The sequence below is a fragment of the Saccoglossus kowalevskii genome, chromosome 7 (genome assembly GCF_978046115.1).
Source record: "Saccoglossus kowalevskii chromosome 7, keSacKowa6.1, whole genome shotgun sequence".
NCBI classification, from domain to species: Eukaryota; Metazoa; Hemichordata; class Enteropneusta; family Harrimaniidae; genus Saccoglossus; species Saccoglossus kowalevskii.
Genome location: NC_140647.1, coordinates 22,089,006 through 22,110,345, shown reverse-complemented (window position 1 = coordinate 22,110,345; position 21,340 = coordinate 22,089,006). Strand labels below are relative to the sequence as shown.

The window sequence follows — 21,340 nt, the reverse complement described above, 5'->3', positions numbered from 1 at the left end:
TCTGCGATGCTTGGCAGCAAGCATTTAGCCTTCTCATGAAGTTCTTTTGACTGAAGGTAGATGGTTTAACAAAGGTCACACTTTTTCTCAACAGTTGGTACCTCCTAAGATATTATTCTTCAGGCACCACTGTCTTGTGAACAAAACACTGAATAAAAAATGGACATTCTTTTTAAAATAAACAGACCAAAACTCTTTCTGCCTACAATATAATTGAATTTGTACTACTTTTGTACTGTGAATGGCAACCAATCACCTCTCCCAACCCAACCAGTACTGACACGTGTGGCAAACTGAACAAATTAGTTGAATAAATCAATTTTGAAATAAGTTATTAACAGTTTCATGAACTCATACTCTAGCAAGAAACTATGAAACAACGCTATCGACATAATATCACTGCCTCTTTACCAGACCTAAGTTAGCGTAAAGGGTCCCAAAGCTTAAATAAGAATCCAGTTATTCCCGAACATGACCCATTGCGACAACCACTAGGCATTAATGCTATTCACTAAAAACTCTAATTCTATTTTTTGGGGAGGGCACATTTAAATTACAGTAATCTGTAGTAATTCAGAACTATTTTTATTATTAATAATTCTAGGTACAATGCACACAATGCAATCTGTGCATACATTTCCCACCAGTGAGTTATGCGATGTATATCTGGTGTTTGATGTATAGCCACAAATTCTGATTATTTGATACAAATAAACAAAACATGTCATTACACAATGGTAATAAATATGGGCATCTTCCTAAACGAGAACATAGTTCAACTCTCATAACCTTGCCTATCGTAATATATAGATATGAAAAATATTTCATTTGTAAAAAGAACGAATTTATTGAACAGGTTCAATGAATTAAGGGTAATATGAAAGGAAACTGGACAATCAAACATCAATCTCAGACTGGTTTTAAACAAATTAATGCAATGCAATAAATAAATTAGTTGCATGTTTCAAAGCTTTCATGTCAAGATAAAGTTAGAAATTTAGTACAAGTTTGATCAGAAACATATTTTCAACAGTGTTCAAGGTGAATTGTTTCAAAATAAGACTTTGTGAAATTGTGTCACAAAACACAATCTCAAATCAAATATTTTTTGAAGTGTGAATTATAAACTTTCACAACAAAGTGATATCAGAAACAGCGTCTAAACAAGCATGGGAATGAAAAGCAAACTTGTTTATGTGCAAGTTGTAAAAACACTTATGTTTCAATCCAAGCTTTTCAAAAAATCCATACTCTGCTCCATGGTTTATTCCTGAAAGACTGACATTAAAGCTAACATTGTTGCCAGTCAGATTGATTTCAAATTAAATTCCCAGCATGATTAGGAACAACGCTACTAACAAATGACCAAATCTATTTTAAAGAAAAATGATACAGAGAAGGAGGACATAAAATGCAGTTGGCTGCAATCCGAGAAAGACATACATGTATGATGTATTCTTATTCTTTGAACCATTAAGGGTAAATTTCAAAATATTTCAAGTTTTAGATGTCAAATCAACACTAAATGTTGCATTTATGGTCAAAGGGCATTGTCTTGAAAAAAAATAATGATTCCGGCCAGCCCATAAAAAATTGCATTATCTTCATTTGTACACTTACCTACCGAGTTTATACTAAACAATAACTTATCAGGGAATGTCACAAAGTCGTAAATGATATACATTTGAAATCAAATTAAATCTGATTATTGGTATTAAAATTATATGAAATGTTAGCGTTGACAACATTATTGTTAGAAGTATTCTATGTTTCAATATACATACAAACTATTATTTGACCAGGGAAATACCTTTTGAATTTGGGTACCCATCTAACCTAGGAATAGTAAAACATTCGGTACGAACACGAGTATTATTGTACATAAACGAGTATTTGACGACTTAAATAATTAAAGGCAAACAAAAATTCACATAACAAGCAACGTGAGATTCGCCAATGTAGACTAATGCGCTAACCACTGAACCATGATAAGTGCATTCTATAACAAGTAATTTGTACATGCTGTCCGTGTAGTTGTATGTCTGGTAATACCGGCAGTTGAGCATTAACTCAATTAAGTAACACATTTGCATCCTGTGTGTTATTTTTGTATCTACACATGTTTTCTCAAATAAATGTCAGCTTGATATGTAGCAATGGTTTTAATTTTAGATGTGCATGCAAAATAAATAACTAATTTTACTTTGGATTGCATAATCGGCATATTTCCTCCTCTCCTCATGTTTACATTTTTGTAATAAATACTATTGTACCTATATAAATTATTGATTGATAGAATAAAAATATACAATTCTCCTTTTACGTTTCCATAGGATGGTGAGGTTAGTTATTAAGTTTTAGAATCTTTGCTGCTTGCATTGCCAACTCCTTACGTTTAATTTTGGAGGTTTTGGTCATCGGAAATTCCTTCATAAAAAGCACATATCTCGGATACTTGAAAGAATGGATCCTTCCCTTTAAGTGTTCAATTAATTCATCTTTCGTTAATGATACATCATCTACAAGTATTACACACAAACAAATCTCAGAGAAAAATCGTTCATCAGGTACAGGAACGACTTGAAGTCGCTTAATTTTCGGATGCCCAACAAACAAACACTCAATTTCAGTAGGGTAAATGTTGACACCTCCTCTTATTATCATATCATCTTTTCGTCCCAAGATCTTCAAGCAACCCTTATCATCCATTATTCCATCATCTCCTGTATGGAACCATCCACATTCGGATTTCGCTTCCCTCGTCTTCTCTGGGTCTCCCCAATATTTAATGAAAAGAAATGGACCACGAAAGCATATTTCACCAGGTTTGTTAATAGCATTAATGCGATTGCTTTCATTAACAATCTTAAGCTCCCCGTACATTGCAGTGTAGCCAGCAGTAGACATTCTCTCTTTCATTGGGACACGATGACTCTGATATGTAATTGACCCGCATTCCACCGAACTATATGCCTGATATAGTTCCCACGAAGTCACCAAGGATACTTTCTTTGTTAGTTGTTCAGAGAATAGACTTCCGATGAGAATTGGATAGCGAAAACAGCTGACATTATATTCATCAATATTCATATGATTTGCAATATCATAGATAACTTCTGGAAATAGTAGACCTATGTTACACTGTTCTTGATGTATGGCCTTCAGTAAGGAACTTGTGTTGTTTGGTGGATAGGAGATCACAATAGTTGCACCAAGTGTCAACATAGCACCTTCAGAAAACGTAAAACTTCCACCGACTAATATGTCTTGATGTGCAAAGATCAGTGGCTGTGTTTTGACGGTATCTATGGTGATATCAAACACATTCTTCAGGAATAATACATAGTCGTTGTGACGTGCATAAGTTAATGAAACAGCCTTTGGAGATCCAGTACTTCCCGAAGTAAAGACAATTGTATGGAAATCATCCATGTCAGTCTCAGATTTCACCTTCTTCAGCAACAATCTCGCAGCCTCATTATCTCCAAGAACCTCTAATTCCTTAATGTTGATGACACCTGGACATTCATCTGCGAGGAGAGATATGATGTGTTTCAATTTTGGTAATTCTGATATACTAAGGTTATGCGATGTAGATGTTTCCAGTGATGACATGATATTTTTAAGAACTTCTATTTGGTTCATATAAGTTATCCCAACTATTAAGGCTTTACATCCAATTCTATTCAGCGTGTCTTTCAATCCATCTAGTGACACCAATCGGAGGATTCGCACTGATGTGAAACCTGCAGTCGCTGCAGCCATCTCAGCTGAAATGAACCTGTAATTTTCATCAGCTAAAATGGCAACGGGGTCCCCTGGTTTGAGATTCAACTGCAGTAGACCAGCAGAAATCCGATTCACGTCATGGTGTAGATTAGCGAATGTTTTTCTTGTGCCATCTTCCATGAATACTAGTGCTTCTCTGTTAGGAAAGTTGTTTGCAGCACTATCAAGAAGTCTTCCCACTGTGATGTTTTTGAATGGACGAATACATGATTGATGAACGTAACTTTGAGTCAATCTTGTTTGCGCCATGTTGTCCTAGCTGTATCCGTCTAAATGAAGAAATAAAAGCAGTATTAATTGTCTTGGTTGTTACTACATTGTGTATGTATCAAGAACAATGTTTAAATTGCCTTTATTGTTGAAAAGAATAAAAATAGTAAAGTGCAGGTCTGTTATAATGAAGATTTTTATAAAAGTGCATCACCTCACTATTGCCAATCAGGTCTAAACATTTTCATCGTGTTCAATTGCACGATCTCTCCACACAGGTTCGTTGACAAGGATTGTTAATGAAATATCCCTGTTAGCATTAGGGGAAATGTTATTAATGTCAAAAATAAAGTAATATGGACAAAATTAGTTAGTAATTGGAACTGCATAATTGGCTGGTCTAGTATCAACAAAAATTAGATGTAATAAATGACTCTTCCAAAATCTGAATATTAAACAGGATATGGTATTCGTGCATTTCTTTATCCAAACTGAATTTCATTTGTCCAGGCTCATGTATAGAGATATAGTAGTCACAAAGTAAGATTATAGGAGGTCAACTGTCTTTGATCCGATTGCACAACCAATTGCCAAGAACATGTTTGTAATATGTACAATTTGAAGAGAAAAACATAACATGTCAACAATAATTTCGAAAAAAAAGATCGGTCATTTTGAATTCGAAAACGATAAGAATCATCAAGACATGTTTCTCAACATGTATAATGTTTGTAACAAATTTGAATGAAAATCGACAAATCCTGTCCAAAATATTTTCCAAAAAACAAGATGACATGTATTCCATTATTTATGATGCATGTGCCAAATATGAATAAAACTGGTCCAAAAGTCACATATATGTGTAGTAATATGGGTAAAAAGAAGATGGCCGCTGGTAATCTATAATGTATGATATATACTACAAATTTGAATGAAAATGAATATGTCCTTGATACCATATTTTCAAAAATTAAGAAGGCTGCCAGTCGGTCATTTTTGATCTGATCTCGAAACGAATTGCCACAGACATGTATCCTTAGATGTATAATCTATGTACCGAAACAAAGCATGCATAAGACACCACATTTTCAAAAAACAAAATGGCTGCCAGTCTGACATCTTGGATTCATTGGTGAATCTCTGCATGTACATATGTCCCTGATAAAGTACTGGGTATATGTGAAGAATGAACAAATATGGTCCACACGGTTCTGAAATATGAGTTCGGATGGATGGATGAAGACCATCGTTCAACAAAAAGTTAATTTAAAATTGCATCACATCTAAATATAGATAAATACATCATTAAATCATTTGCAAAATACGATGAATGGTCAGAGCGCTCTCTAGCGTTTGTGGGGATTCGTCTTTATTTGGAATGCTCTGATTGGATGAAAGTTTGACCCAGTAAGATTTGATAGAATTGGCCTGTTATGTTTGGATTAAAATAAGCATGAACCACTAAATTGACAGGGAAGTGATACTTATAATGAAGCAAGCTGTTTTAATTGCTGTTGTGATAGAGTTTTTACATATCCCCGTCAAATGCAATTATTGGTCCACTGAAAAATAAAAAACTCTTATTGTTCAAGGCATTTTGAAAATCATGGGTGTTAACTCCCCGCAAGTTATGTCCCCCATAAAACAATGGTTGCCTCCAATATTAAAAGATCCTAAAAAGTTAGTATTTATAAGCCTGTGTGTTTTTTCACTGTCTTTGACTTTCCCAATACTTTTGTTGCTATTCACAACAATTTAGTCCTTTGCAAAGCTTCAGTCAATGTTTTTTCTTGACTACCTTCACAGCTCCTCGTCGGGCGCAATTTGGTTGGTGTGCCACTGGTGTGGCATATTTAAGGTGGGTTTAACCCACCAAATCAGCACAGATGATACAGCAATTGTCACATTCAGTGCTGCAAGAAAATATTCTCTGTCCATGTGTTTTTATATATGTAGACGCAGTTTCTTTTGCTTGAATCAAATTCACTGGCTTCGTACATATAGGTATACCTGTTTCTAGTTGAAATTTAGCAAATCTTATTACCCAAGACAGTTGGACATTTGCCACATGTCACAACACTCATTTCCTAGAACAAGTAGTCAAATCTGATACTGGTTGTAGCTTTTGTTTATATGGCTTAAATCATTAAATGCATATGGCGAATGGCAAACTCGGTGGTCAGACAGTAATACAAATACGCACCGGCTTACTCCTCCCACCCCATTTTTTAATTAAATGGCTGTTTATAAGGCCACTTTTTACCAAACACTTCAGCGTGGTACTAAGAGTTTGTTTTCAGGGGTGGGTGATACCAAGGTTGAGATTGGATGCACATATGGGTGTAATTTCTGGAATTGCAATAGAGAGGGCTCAGGCCGAAATACATGTTTCGTCTGATATTTCTGTGGTATTCTGCTGCTGTAAATAATGCAAGATTTGTTCCGAAATTCAGTGTGTTGTGTGCACTCCAGGGTTATTCGTTTTTTGTTCAAAACACCCATAGTCGAATAGTTTCACTCCCATTGGGAAATCTGCATTGTTGCTTGAATGAGAACTAATTAAACATATTTTCCAGACCGGCGAAAGTGTATGCAACAGCCAATTTTAACAGCCTTTCACGTCAGGGGGCCGATAAGTTGGCCGAAGGCCAAGTTCGCGAGCGCCGATGGCGCGAAGCCCTGTTGGTTGTTGAAAATAGGGGGCCGTGATTTTACTCCGTATGTCAACATGAAAAGAGGCTAGTCCATTTTATGCAGGAATAATTGGGAGTAGAATATGTGAGGGATAGTATCAACAGAGATGTGTATACTGAAAAATAATATCTATCCTTTTTTGTATCGCTGAGCATTTCTGTTTTAGTATACTGGTTTGAAAATGTTGAATTTGCATGATTTGCGATGTGTTTTTTTAACTGAAACTCCCCTATTGATTGAATTCCGGGTTTGAAGAAGAACGGCACACCACGTGATTCGTTTGAATACAATGGTGAAGGGTTGACACAAATTTATGTTGAAGTTAAAAGTTCCTCCACAGAACTTTGCATTTGCAAACATGCCATGCTACTGCGGTACTCCACTGACGGGATGAGTTTCGTCGACAGTGGTCGTCGCTGAGCTGCACGCTACAACTTCGCTTGTGATGTAATTTGTTAGCCGTGGATTGAATGAATCTTGATTACCGGTTAAAATGTTGCTCATTTGGCGTTGGTAATTTTTATTTGGAACTGGGTAACGTCGCAACGTCGCCAGCAGAAACCTCCTGGTACTTTGATCTTGATGGTTACACCTCCATGGCAATCGCTAATTTTACTGTGGGGGGATCTTTCGAGAGCCCTTCAGGGTTTATAAAACTCAACATACACCAAGTTCTCTCAATCGTAGTATTCCATGTGATGTACACTTAATATGCCAAAAATGTTGCTGAATGATTTGAACTGGATAAAAATAGCAGACGAAAATGTGTATACAAAATAAAAGTAGTCCGGTTGCCAATGAAAACAAGCCGGTAGGCTGGTTGGCGATGGTAGGACATGAACGTGATGCTAACGTTGGTTTTTACCTAAAACCGGGCACCGTATACAAAGTTCGCAAAAAACATTCAGTCTTTAGAAGTCACTTAATTTTATTGCTAGGACGTATTCTGCCGTTAAATGTATTATTTCCAACCGTTTTGCGATAGTATTTTCTAGATTGGAGGCAGCATTTACATTTCATTCAAAGTTGCGTTGAGATTACGTTGATACAGTGTAACAATGTCGGCGCTGGTGTGCAACGTAGCCAAAATAAAAGGCATAATCATTTAAACATTGCTATTACAAGACTGGTAGGAGGTAATAAAGTTGGCACGAAAGTATTAAAAAAAACAGTTTCTGGCTGTTGCCATGGTACTGTGGGCCAGGATTGTTTTTCCAATTAGTGACCGTACGACCTGCCTGTCATGTATGAACAAAATTAGCTAAGAGAGGAGTTAAAAGCTGTTGCTGGTAAAAAGTTATCCCATTGTCTCGGTAATGAAAATAGACATAAAAAAACAGTAAATTTTTGCCCACACGCAAGCTGAGTAGAATGAGTTACGTCCGTGCTTTTTAATCATGGAAATGTACGGTGTGATACATTTGGCATGAAGGTATTACAAGAATCGGTTTTTGGCTGTTGCCATGGAAACGGTGATCAGAATTTGTTTTAGGATTTGACAAAAAATAATTTTGTGCCCACACTCAAGCTAAGTAAAAAGCTATGTCTGAGGTGTTGTATCCTAAATTTGTTGAAGGAGATACATTTAGCGCGAAGCTATCAACAAATCAGTTTTTTTGTTGTGGAAACGGTGGGCACATTTTCCCCCAGATTTTTCCTGATGAAGGTGTGACCTACCTGCTAAGTTTGAGCGAAATCGGCCAAACCAAGACACCCAAAAGTGATTGTAATAGCAATTCCAGTAGAGCGGATCGCCAATACCATGTCATTTGCATATTGACTGTGAAAATACCAAAAACCTTATTGCATGGGTGATATGCAAATTAGTTTTAGTCAAAATAAGTGACTGCCTAGAAGTACCATTACTGTTGTTCAAATGTTATTTCAGTCGGCAACTTGAAGTATATTCATGTACTCAAGGGTAAAATATCGTACTTCTAAATATAGTTTATTTCTGCCATGTTTCGAAAAACGCTACTCTTGAAAGGACTAATTTGTTTGCTCTCAGACCTCATTTGCATATGTGATGTGGAAATACCGATTTTGATTTCAGGGACGAATCAAAATAAACTGCAGTACATATGTAATAATGTGAAATACTTCATTTTCACTGTAAACATTTTTCCGCTAAAATAAATTCCAGTGAAAATGCCATAAGTGAAATTCTATGTGACTTCATGAGAGTTGGAAATGAACAAATTATATGACACCCAACCCTACCATTCCATACATAGTGTAAACTACACCCCAAAACATCCATTCACCTATGTATTCTATTTGACTTCAGGAGAAATTGAAATAAACAAATTATATGACAACTAACTTAATTATAATTTCAGCTTCTAGTTCAGCACTGTTTAAATAAACTACCTCGTCTTTATGCCAACTTGAAGTTATTCATTGCTTCATTGTATTGCTACACCAGTGACTTCAAAGTCTATGTTTCAATCCGAGGAATTTCACTTGCTAATAATTGCATTGAAGTGCCAGTCTTGTATTTTTTATTGTAATGTCAATTTCTTGCGACTACTCGTAACATGAAGCTGTAACCACAGACCGTCCAGCTGTAACTAAAACCTGGTATAAGCACCGGTTAGGCAGGCTTGAACTATGCATGTGAAGCCAGCTGAGAGGTTTATCCAATCCTATAGATTTCTCATTGTTTGGTAACTATTTGCTGCAAATGCAACAAAAATCCATATAAAAATAGGCACGGATCTAGAAGCCGTACCTGCACACGAATTGGTGACGTCACAAAATACATGACCTTCAATCGGGGTCGTTTCCTCAGTATATACGAATTGGTATATACAAATTACAATAAAGATACTTAAGACATTACACATGAGGTAAAACAAATCATGTGACAATATAATGATAATAACGGTAATAAATCCTAGCTTAACAGTTGAACAGAACGATCATATAGTCATTCGGGTGACGCTGAGGGTCACGCACTGTGTTGCAACATGGCCGTCCGGTTGAAACTGGGTCATGGCGTGACGGGTGGATAGACATCCTTAAACACTCTCAAAATCACAATAAAACGGGGGAAGTGGTTGCATATTACGGCGTAGCCAACATGGGAAATAAAAAAACGCCCAATACAAACGACATGGGTTCGAATCACACTAGATACACACTCACCAGAATCGAAGCAATCAGAAACCAGCAATCGTTTTGGCTTTTCCGTTCAACTCATCGGAACACTGGAGTAGGCGTGGCGTGGTACACAAGCGTGCCATCAAAATAAAACAAAATTAGCTCAAAAAGACAGTGGGTTCGAGTCCCGCTCAGAGCTACCGTAAAAACGTAAATCAAATAAACTGAAATCTCTCACACCGTAAACAAGTAAACAAAGAACGTCGCGAAAAAATAATAAACCTCACAAAACTCCACCAAACAAAACTGAATGAATAAATAATAAAATAACTTACGTCTTAAATTGGACGACGCGCAACAGATTCCAGATTGTGACAAGAGATAAACAAGACGCAAGTCAAGGTTAGTTTTGTTAAAGTGTCGATGGCGTTCCCTATATTACGAAAACAATTCAGGCAACAGACGAATATCTTCTGTGGTGTTGTGGAATTTATACTGTGTCTGCGGAATTGTTGATTGAGTGTTCGAAGCCAGCAGTTAACATTTTGTTAGAAAGTTTCACAATTAAATCAAATATCCAATGATACCAGTATATTTATTTCATTATTTTAACAACTTGCAATGGTGGAAGTTGGTCAAACACGAGTTTTTACACCTAAACAAGTATCATTTATTCTCTCAATTTAACAACCTTGTAGAGGTGGAAATTAATTAAACAACAGGTATTTACTCACAAATATAATGGTCAATATTTGTCCATACATTCATTCTGTCAACTTGTAATTGTTGGAATTAATCAAATGAGAGTTGTCTACACCAAAATAAGTTTCAAAAACTTGTTCATACATTTATTCTCTCAATTTAACAACTTGTAATGGTGTAAAATTATTAAATGACAGTTGTCTACACCAAAATATTAAGTCTCAAATATTTGTCTGCACATTTATTCTCTCAATTTAACAACTTGTAATGGTGTAAAATAATTAAATGAGAGCTGTCTACACCAAAATAAGTCTAAAATATTTGTCCGCACACTTATTCTCTCAATTTAACAACTTGTAATGGTGTAAAATAATTAAACGAGAGCTGTCTACACCAAAATAAGTCTAAAATATTTGTCCGCACACTTATTCTCTCAAATGAACAACTTGTAATGGTGTAAAATAATTAAACGAGAGCTGTCTACACCAAAATACGTCTAAAATATTTGTCTGCACATTTATTCTCTCAATTTAACAACTTGTAATGGTGTAAAATAATTAAACGAGAGCTGTCTACACCAAAATAAGTCTGAAATATTTGTCCGCACATTTATTCTCTCAATTTAACAACTTGTAATGGTGTAAAATAATCAAACGAGAGCTGTCTACACTAAAATAAGTCTAAAATATTTGTCCGCACACTTATTCTTTCAATTTAACAACTTGTAATGGTGTAAAATAATTAAATGAGAGCTGCCTACACCAAAATAAGTCTAAAATATTTGTCCGCACACTTATTCTCTCAATTTAACAACTTGTAATGGTGTAAAATAATTAAATGAGAGCTGTCTACACCAAAATAAGTCTAAAATATTTGTCCGCACACTTATTCTCTCAATTTAACAACTTGTAATGGTGTAAAATAATTAAACGAGAGCTGTCTACACCAAAATAAGTCTAAAATATTTGTCCGCACACTTATTCTCTCAAATGAACAACTTGTAATGGTGTAAAATAATTAAACGAGAGCTGTCTACACCAAAATAAGTCTAAAATATTTGTCCGCACACTTATTCACTCAATTTAACAACTTTTAATGGTGTAAAATAATTAAACGAGAGCTGTCTACAACGTGACCAAAATAATTGTGGGAATTAATCAATTAACGCGAGTTTTTTACACCAAAGTAAGTATTAAATATTTGTTGAGACATTTATTCTCTCAATTTAACAACCTGTAATTGTGGGAATTAATCAAACGTGAGTTTTTTACACCAAACTAAGTATTAAATATTTGTTGAGACATTTATTCACTCAATTCAACAACTTGTAATGGTATAAAATAATTAAACGAGAGTTGTCTAGACCAAAATTTATCTCAAATATTTGTCCACACATTTATTGTCACAATTCAACCACTTGTTAATAGTGGAAATTACTTAAACGCGACTTGTTTAATCAGTTGACATCAATGCAACTTACCCGCAGACAGTGCACAACAGAGTATCATTATTGAGCAATTATAAACAGGAACGTGTCTTGGCATTAGGGTTAGGGTCGGGTCAGGTATGGGCAACGGAATTATAAACAGGAACGTGTCTTGGCATTAGGGTTAGGATCGGGTCAGGTATGGGCAACGGAATTATTAACAGGAACGTGTCTTGGTATTAGGGTTAGGGTCGGGTCAGGTATGGGCAACGCAAATGGCAAACACCCAATTGGCAAGATGTACACTAACGGGTTATGGCATGCATATAGTTTACACAAGTAAAAACACAAAATTGGCAATTTTTTGGACAATTGTAACTCAATAATAGAAATATGTTGTATTTCTATATATATACACACTATATAGTCTTATCAAATGCAAACACATGCAGTCAATCAATTGTGGTCTTGTGGTTCAGTTATCTACACAGTAATCAGGAGGACTCCGGTTCAATTCCCTTGCCTGCCAGTCTTATTTGGCAAACACTAATTTGCAATAAAGGTAAATATGAAAACAAATCATTCATTTGCATGACTGTCCATATGGTTCAGGCGGATATGTACAATGTAGGCAATGTGAAAGATCGCTGGTTCGAATCCAGTACGATTTTTGAATGCTAGTGAAAACATTGATCCTATAAGTAGGACTTAAATCCTATCATTTGTGTGAAGGCACTCGTGGTACAGTGGACAAGACAATTCGATGGGAACTCAAATATTGCAAGTTCTTTTGTATTGCCCCCCTAAGGATTGCTAATCCCCCTTTCTAACTCCCCCCCAAAATAATATATCGCCCCTTTTAGAATGAATTGACCCACAAATTAATGAATATTCATGAGCAAAGAAACTGCTACGTCATGAATAAATTAGCTTAATTAAAAAAATTGCATAAAGTGTAGGTACTCATTCTGGAGTCCTGCCTAAAAATATTACCCACACAGCATTCTACAGGTTACTTGTATAATATATATATTGTCGTTTTGGGGGTGCTGCTTCCGTTTTGGTTGCATTACCGATCATCACCACAGCACTATACGTAGGTTTGGGACATGACGTAATAATCAATCAATTACAAAAGATTGACATGCCAAGGACTGTGATTCGCTGTTACCAGCTTGGTGGGGGAACACTCGATGTCTGTTTTAACTATAGATAGAAAAACATTGTTTGCAGTTTTTGGTGGTATGCTTCAGCCTGGTAACCACGCGTTATTTCCCAACAAATATAGTGGTTGTTGGCAAGATCATTCCTGCAATTAAAGTCACTGCGTTCAATACATAGATCAAAACGTTCAGGTTAGCTGACGTCAATAGCAGCATGGATTCTAGCTCCATGATAACATGATAACTGTGACGACAACTTGTTACTCTTCTCATAGATATCGGAAGTCGACAAAAATGATTAGTATTGAGATGATTGTTTTAAATAAATACATACCAACCTAGCTGTGACAAAATCCACTAGCAGATGACACTGGGACAACCCACACAATGATCCTCAGCGGTACACACCCGCATTTGCATATTTATTTACAACCAACCCAAAATCTAAACAAATACCTGCAGAAAAATCTCCCAGGCGATGTGAATATTGCGTTTATTTGCAAACACCTGCTGAGCGAAACTGTAAAAAGTATATCATGTAAATATAAAATCAGGGGAGTACACTTTGTGTAAACATTTTTAATGACAGTAAAACACTGAACAGAGCTTTAAACGGACAACATTCACATATTGGAATATTTATAGGTAATTATGGTTTAGAAAATTCCCATATGTTTCACAGTAACCCTATCACTGTAAAATTTACGCAATGGTTCGTCCTAATTCACACAAAACATTCAATAATTGTACACTATTGAATCACTCGAATTAAATAAATTAATTCCCTTTATATTAAAGTGTCCCAAGTAAGTATTGACCATCGCTTCAACATTGCATTGTGTGGCCAACACTTGTATATAAAATAATATCAGACATTCCGACTGATTACGAAAATGAAAAAATACGTACTAGTCACAGCATTTCATAAATGTCCGTTACCTATTTAGCAAGAATAACATAATGATTATATCTGTACTAACTTGACATACGTTGTTACCAATTATGTTGTTAATATATATATTACTGTACACCAACGCTTGATACACAACAGGATTTATCATATACCTCGTATTGCCCGGCCTCGTAACGCTATGGGAATCCCGATGCGCGAGCCGTGCAATAATTTTCCATATCACGCCCGGGCCCCGTTTACCATATTTCGAGATACAATTTGTTCAGTGAGGTTGCATTTTTTTTTTTATAAACAACGCCATTGCCTCACAGTATTTACAATATCAAATATTAATTGTTTTGGTAACCAAACTAAAATGGCAATTTTAAATGTAAAGTAGCGTGCATCAGTAACGTATCATATTAAGAGTAGGTAATTGTACGGGTACTTTCTTTTTTATTTAGCCATTAATCATCCGATTGAAGATGTATATCACCCACTCGTACAATCATTTCTGGTCAATTGGACGGGCCCAAGTATAGACTCGGAAAATAAGGGACGTCACAAAACTGAATTGAGTGGAGTGATTCAGGTATCCGACGAAAACCGCTGTTCTTTGTGCAAGAAACAACTGGGTATTTTACGTGCATTGAGGATAGAAACAGCAGTAACCTTAATGTGGTCAACACACAAACAAATGATATCCTGTGCTCGCACAATTCCTGGGATTCAACTAGTGGTAAATAAGTGAAAACGGAGCAGTGACCTGATTATGTTAAATCCATATTGAATTGTACAGTAGAAAATATATCTGTGATGAGTAAATATGACCAAATCACATCCATATATGATCTTTGCACGTTGATACATCCCTGCATCTGGAACCTTTACGTGTTATTTTATATTATTATTAAAAAGCGATGTCCACACGTAAAAGAATGACAAGTAATTAGGAATATTTAACAATGAAAGTAAACCTGGATATTGTAAAATACTTGCAGGAAATTTATTTTTTATTGAATGACCCCTTCAGCGAAAATATTATTTTATAGTATATTACTTGTCCGTCGTCAACTTTAAAATTTCAACTTAATCTTCGAAATCACAAGTCAGAATGTTTTCAAATTTGATATGCAAGTACCTTGGATGGTTCTTCATCAGATTTGTTCATTTCATATCAAAATCTCGAATTCTATATTTTTGTCGAATATTTTGGTAATTTTTGGTAAAAAGTGATATTTTCGACTTCTTGTCCGATTGCTTTGATATTACATATATATATATATATACTACATGTGGACCTCTCTCAGATTTATTCATTTCGTGATGATATCTTCAATTATCTATTTTTGATGAATATTTTTGTCATTTTTGGTAAAAAGTGGTATTTTTGACTTCTTGTTAAAAACCAAGAGTCCGATAGCTTTGATATTACATATATAGGTACTACATGTGGACCTCTCTCAGATTTGTTCATTTCATGATGATATATTTAATACTATAATTTTGGTGAATATTTTTTTTCAATTGTTGGTAACAAGTTTGGTAAAAAGTCCGATTGCTTTAATACTATACATATTGTTCATTTTCTAATGATATCTACAGTTCTTTAATTGAAATGTGCATTGCTAACTGCGGAGCTATCTCAGCCGACAGACTGCTTGTTTAACAATGTTTATTTAACAATGCCCTGACGGCGTTTTGAAGATAAACACATTGTCAATCATTTGTGAAAATTTCAAAACAAAAGGTCAAAGCGTGTAGGAGCTATTTTTTAAAAAAGTGTTGGGATGTGCACTAAAACGAAGCTGAGATAATTACTAATTTGCAGTAAGAAGTTTCCTAATGCTCATAATTAAAATGGTTGTAACAGTTCCAAATTTAAATGTATTATCGTTTTGTTAAAAGTTAAATATAGTGCATAATATGGAGATCCCGTCCTTTCTTTTTTCACCATGTTTCTTTTTTAATATTTATGTACAGCCTTGCTAAATCTTGCTAAGCATTCAAAAAAGAGAATGTTTGCACCTGTTATCTATATTTTAAAATCGGTTTTTGAGTATGTTCCACTATTCACAATTCTACAAAATTTAACAGTTCACTCCCAAGTGCCCACGAACCTGCATCTCTACCTTAAATTATGTCACACGTTTATTTTTCAACTGGTGTTTTTGGTTTCGTGTGCCGACCAGATTGTCGAATCTAAATTTACTTAGCTGTTCACACAATTCAATATTGTACTCGCGTCAATATGTCTGTTGTGTAAGTTTCTGTATGTTGATTTTATATTTCTTTTATTTTTGCATTGGCAATTTTTGTTTGTTTATGCCCTTGTGCAGCGTCTTTGAGTTGAAAGTTTCTGTAGTTAATACATAGCTGTAATATTTAATTAGTTGCTTTTATATGAATGTGTCCCGCAGATATCTACCTAATTTCCATATATACCCATTATTGGATTATTTTTTAAAACACCTAGAAGATAGAGGTAATTAGTATGGACCTCTTCAATGACTGAACTCAGGGTAACCCCAATATAATTAAATGCATTAGCCATGTTTAATTCGCTGCCTTCAAAAGAGAATACATTATCGCATAAAAGCCTGTTATATTTACTAAAGATCATAGCTTTTGTTTTCGAGATATTTACTTTAAGTTTCCAATGTCGTGTATATGCTGTCAGATGATCTAAACAGGATTGAAAGTCACTTTCTGTTTCAAAAAGCAGAACAATATCATCTGCATAGAGAAGACAGGTGTGGTTTCCTTTAGAGTTGGAGGGTCACGTGTTCGGATCAAATATATCTGGCAGATTATTTATAGAAAGATAGAATAATATTGGACTTAGTTGCAGCCCCGTTTTACTCAAGATTGAAATTCCTTTGATAGTCCTCCATTATCTTTTACATTTTATGTAACATTACTGAACACATGTTTCATATTTTCTGAATGCCCATATTGTATTTCATCAAAATAAACTTATTGATGTCTGCTGTCTGTTTGTTAACGTGAATAAAAAAATGTTTTTAGGCTCATCATCTCAAATATATTTTTGGTGGCAGAGGTTTAAGATTGTTATTTTTGCTTTTGTGTACTATTTATGTTTACGTTTTTACAGATAAAGTGATGATTCTAAAGTTGACGCAGTTACAAACTCTATGGGTAAAACTGGCGAGTGCTACAATTGAATCACCGATATTACGTCTGTTTAGAATGAATTGAACCAGTTTTCGACCGAATTTGTTGACACAGGATAATAGGATGATATTCATATTGTTTCTTAAACTAAAATTGTCTTCAGTGTATGCTGATGGGACTGGGAGATACTTGTTATTGTAATCTTTAACAGTGTCCTTACCTACTAACAATTACCTATTACCTAATTAAAATCTCTTAATAAAATTATTTGGTGATGTTATTTTCAAATAGTTTTTAACAATTGGCGGGGGTAGATATGACTTTTCAGAACTAAGAACTCAAATCCTCAGAACCTGGAGTGCGCCCTCAGACGAAGAAATTGGGGTTAATGAATAATGCCATCACATACAAAAATCTGAAGAGCTCAACTGAGGAGGTTTCATTTTATTATGACAAATCATTTGCATTATTGAGATAAGAACCATATACATGCAAGTGCCATCACATAAAAGATTTGTAACAGACTGGTAACATGTAGACTTGGTTACATGTGGACTTGGTAACATGTAGACTTGGTAACGATGCTATGATGTTGGATTTCTTAACAAAAAAAATAATGTCTGAAATTTTAAAAAATCGGTATGAGGACACCATGACGATGATAGAGGGCGATGCAAATTAGCCAAGACTGCAAAAAATCTTAGTAATGTAAAAAATTAATTCATATGCAAATTAGCTAATTAAGTGCTATAGTTTGGTCTTAAAAAATATAATATTTAGGTTGATAGTTCAGAATGTTTTCTATTCCCATAAAAAAACAAGAGCTAATTCATAAACCTTAATTTCTTCGTTTGAGGGCGCACTCCAGATTCTGAGTTCTGAGGCTCTGGGTTCTGAGTTCTGTGGTTCTGAGTTCTGAAAAGAACACATTTGTTTTTGCTTCCATCAATTTACTATCATGTCTGTTCCATTAGAATTTTCATTCTGTTCATAGTTTCCTTGAATTCTAGCTGGCTGGATGGATGACTTGTATGGCAATAGATTTGGGGTCGACTAGATCTAATACAAAAGAGGTTGCCTGTTCAAGCTGGTCCACTTTCTATGCTGCAGTCGGAAAATATATCGAACACAACTCGTCGCGAAGACTGTGGTGCTTGAATTTGATAATTTGAATATGTCTTTAATTGTATTTGAATTTCCAGCCATTAACCTGGAATGGCAATGTCAATCAACTTTTTGACACTTTATATATGTATAATTTAAACTATTCTGGTGTACTATTCTGTATTGTTATGCCATGTGTAGTGGAAAAGAAACCTTGGCAATATTAATAATTAGTTCGATCTAGTACAATATTGTATTATAGTAGTTTCCTAGTTAACTAGAATCTCAATTACTGACAATATTCACATTTCCTGTACTGTGTAACATGAATCACTCCTGTTGATTTATTTGGTGCAGATTATACATACAGTACAATACGTGTTTAAGGTAGAGATGCAGTTTACCTGAAAGGTGTTTTAATTAGTTAATTAGGAAACCAAGATGACCTCCCTTGTCCACAAAACTATATATTTTCGGAAAGCTTATTGTATGAATTTTAAAATTTTGTTAGTATTTTTTTTGTATGGACACTGTAGTTTGAAATATGCACAAAAATGTGCTTTTTTGGTCTATTTGATGTAAAAGTGATGTAAAAAAATTAGCTTCTAAACCATGCTTCTGTTTCAAGTCAAAATTGGTTTATGGGTACATCTGTTTACTGTGAAGAAAGTGCCGTCTTGAAAACTGTCTACCAGTTGTCAATTTTGCAGGTCAGCAGCTCAAATTTCACTACTTCAACTTTATGCATAAATTAACACCCAAGGCTAGTTGTCTGTACGATTGTTGTAACATTGTTCAACCAAAAACAATGCCCCGACGGCGTTTTGAAGATAAACACATTGTCAATCATTTGTGAAAATTTCAAAACAAAAGGTCAAAGCGTCTAGGAGCTGTTTTTTAAGTTCCGAGATGTGCACTAAAAAGAAGCTGAGATAATTGCTAATTTGCATAACAATTCACTCAGTAAGAAGTTTGCTAATGCTCATAATTAAAATGGCTGTAACAGTTTCAAATATAAATGTATTTTCGTTTTGTTAAAAGTTAAATATAGTGCATATTATGGAGATCCCATCATTTCTTTTTTTCACCATGTTTCTTTTTTTATTATTTATGTACAGCCGTGCTAAATCTTGCTAAGCATTCAAAAGAGACAATGTTTGCACCTGTTATCTTTTAAAATCGTTTTTTGAGTATGTTCCACTATTCGCAATTCTACAAAATGTTAACAGTCTATAGCCAAGACTGTTTGGATAATAAAAAGCAAAAAAAAAAAATTCACTCCCAAGTGCACACAAACCGGTATCTCTACCTTAATTTGTTGAATGTTAGCGAAGATGGACAGGTACAGTATACATATTTCAGAGGAAACACACTAGAGAGAAGCGATACGCCGTTCCCATGAGTCCCCTCCTCTAGAGACAAAAGCAACCATTCTTATAAGTCGAGCATTGTGTGTAATTGTGTGTAATGGATGCAGTTCACAGCGATTTGTTTTCTTTACCATCAGTAAAAACGTTTTCAGCGATTTGCTATATACTAAATGACGAACTGTACAACTAAACAGACATCTTTTTGTATAGCATTTACGTTTCTGCCACGTGACGTCAGTTTTGGTTCATCAATAGTCTTTTCTGGTAAAAGTTTTGAAATAAGTGTGTAATCTACAATAATCGACAATATGCTATAACACACTGCTGTAAATAGACTACAAACATGTTGATCAACGAAAGGGCTTTCTGAAGCCAGAGAAAATTCCCCGGGTACAAATGGTTCGAACAATAGGGTGAGGCAGAGAGTGGGAGGTTGGTCACATGACCAAGAAAAGTGTGTGCCATGTTGTTGACATATTGTTACTTCTATATCAGTTCAGATATTCGCTATGAAGAAAGTAGTAAATTTTTAGAGCGATTTTCTTGGTTGTGAATTAGACCCTCCCCACAAAAAACGTGCTTCTCTGGATTCGTTTATTATTATGCATAATCATAATTAATATTTTCTACTATCTTCAACGACATGAATATGTTCTTTGACCAATCATTGTTAAATGTTATATTGCACATGTCCACGTCCATATTTAAGGGTTTGAGTGATTTACATATTTACAGAGTAGTTTTATAACATTTTTGTTGTGAAAACAACACGTGCACATATTAACGACCAATACTTATATATACTAGTGCCGATTTCAAAGGAGGCCTTAAAATAAAGTTGGCTTCACGACATACATGTATATATGATATATTTGTATTCTTCAGACCATGAAGTGTAAATTTCAAAACATTGCCAAAGTTGTAGGTGTCAAATCATCGCCAAATGTTGCATTTAAGGTCAAAGGGCCTTGTCTTGAAAAAATAATGATTTAAAGATTCCCATCAGCCCGTATGGATATTATCATCATTTGTACACTGAGTTTATATACTACTATATTTTATTAAGAAATGTCACAAAGTCGTACATTTAGAATAAAATTGAATCTAATTCTTGGTTATAGAATTATATGAAATGTTGGCATTAAAATAATGATTGTTGGAAACATTCTACATTTGAATACATACAAATTAATATTTGACTAGATGAATACCTTTTAAATTTGAGCTCCCTCGTTAAGCCTAACGCAAAGTAAAATTCAAATAAGAACAGGCAACGTGAGATTCGCCACTGTAGACTAAAGCGCTAACCACTGAACCATAATAATGACCCCCAAAAAATCAGCCCTCAGTCAATAGATAGAATTACAAAAGCTGAATCCCACAGGACACAAACAACGTATACTATTTTAACTATTGAAACATATTATTTTCTTAGGAGATATAGCAGGAAGGATGCCCTGAACACGGACACAATCAAGATGTGGATACAATTTCCGGATCTTTTCCATTCATAACTGATATTTTTTGTGCATATTTTCAGGTGAGGTAGACCTTGATTCAAGAACCAAGGCACCCAAAAGTGCTTTCTAGTAATTGTTACTTGCTTTTAGTGTTGTGTATGCCTGGCAATAATCGAGCATTAAATCAACTAATTAACACATTTGTATCCTGTCTATTATTTTTTTTTTAAATGACAGCACGGTATGTAACAATGGTTTAAATTTTAGACGAGAGTGCACAAAGAATAACTAAT

At 34.8% G+C, this 21,340-nt stretch overlaps 1 protein-coding gene across 3 annotated transcripts; it reads right to left on the bottom strand.

Annotated features, from left to right (window-relative positions):
- Positions 1-564: 564 nt before the first annotated feature.
- On the bottom strand, positions 565-13,474 carry LOC100378453 (medium-chain acyl-CoA ligase ACSF2, mitochondrial-like). 3 transcript variants are annotated; one of them, XM_085501698.1, is made up of 2 exons: positions 13,421-13,474; positions 565-4,058 (listed from the first exon to the last, which is right to left on the bottom strand). In XM_085501698.1, exon 2 carries the CDS (start codon positions 4,036-4,038, stop codon positions 2,344-2,346), a length of 1,695 nt encoding a protein of 564 aa, XP_085357824.1. In that variant the 5' UTR covers positions 4,039-4,058; positions 13,421-13,474; the 3' UTR covers positions 565-2,343. The 3 variants fall into 3 exon arrangements, with proteins under 3 accessions (XP_085357824.1, XP_002730516.1, XP_085357823.1); XM_002730470.3 differs by lacking the exon at positions 13,421-13,474 and adding an exon at positions 9,841-9,893; XM_085501697.1 differs by lacking the exon at positions 13,421-13,474 and adding an exon at positions 8,371-8,444.
- Between the last annotated feature and the right edge of the window lie 7,866 nt (positions 13,475-21,340).

Excerpts from the sequence above, each read along its gene's own strand:
- LOC100378453 (XM_085501698.1), bottom strand. The coding sequence starts at position 4,038 with ATGGCGCAAACAAGATTGACTCAAAGTTACGTTCATCAATCATGTATT.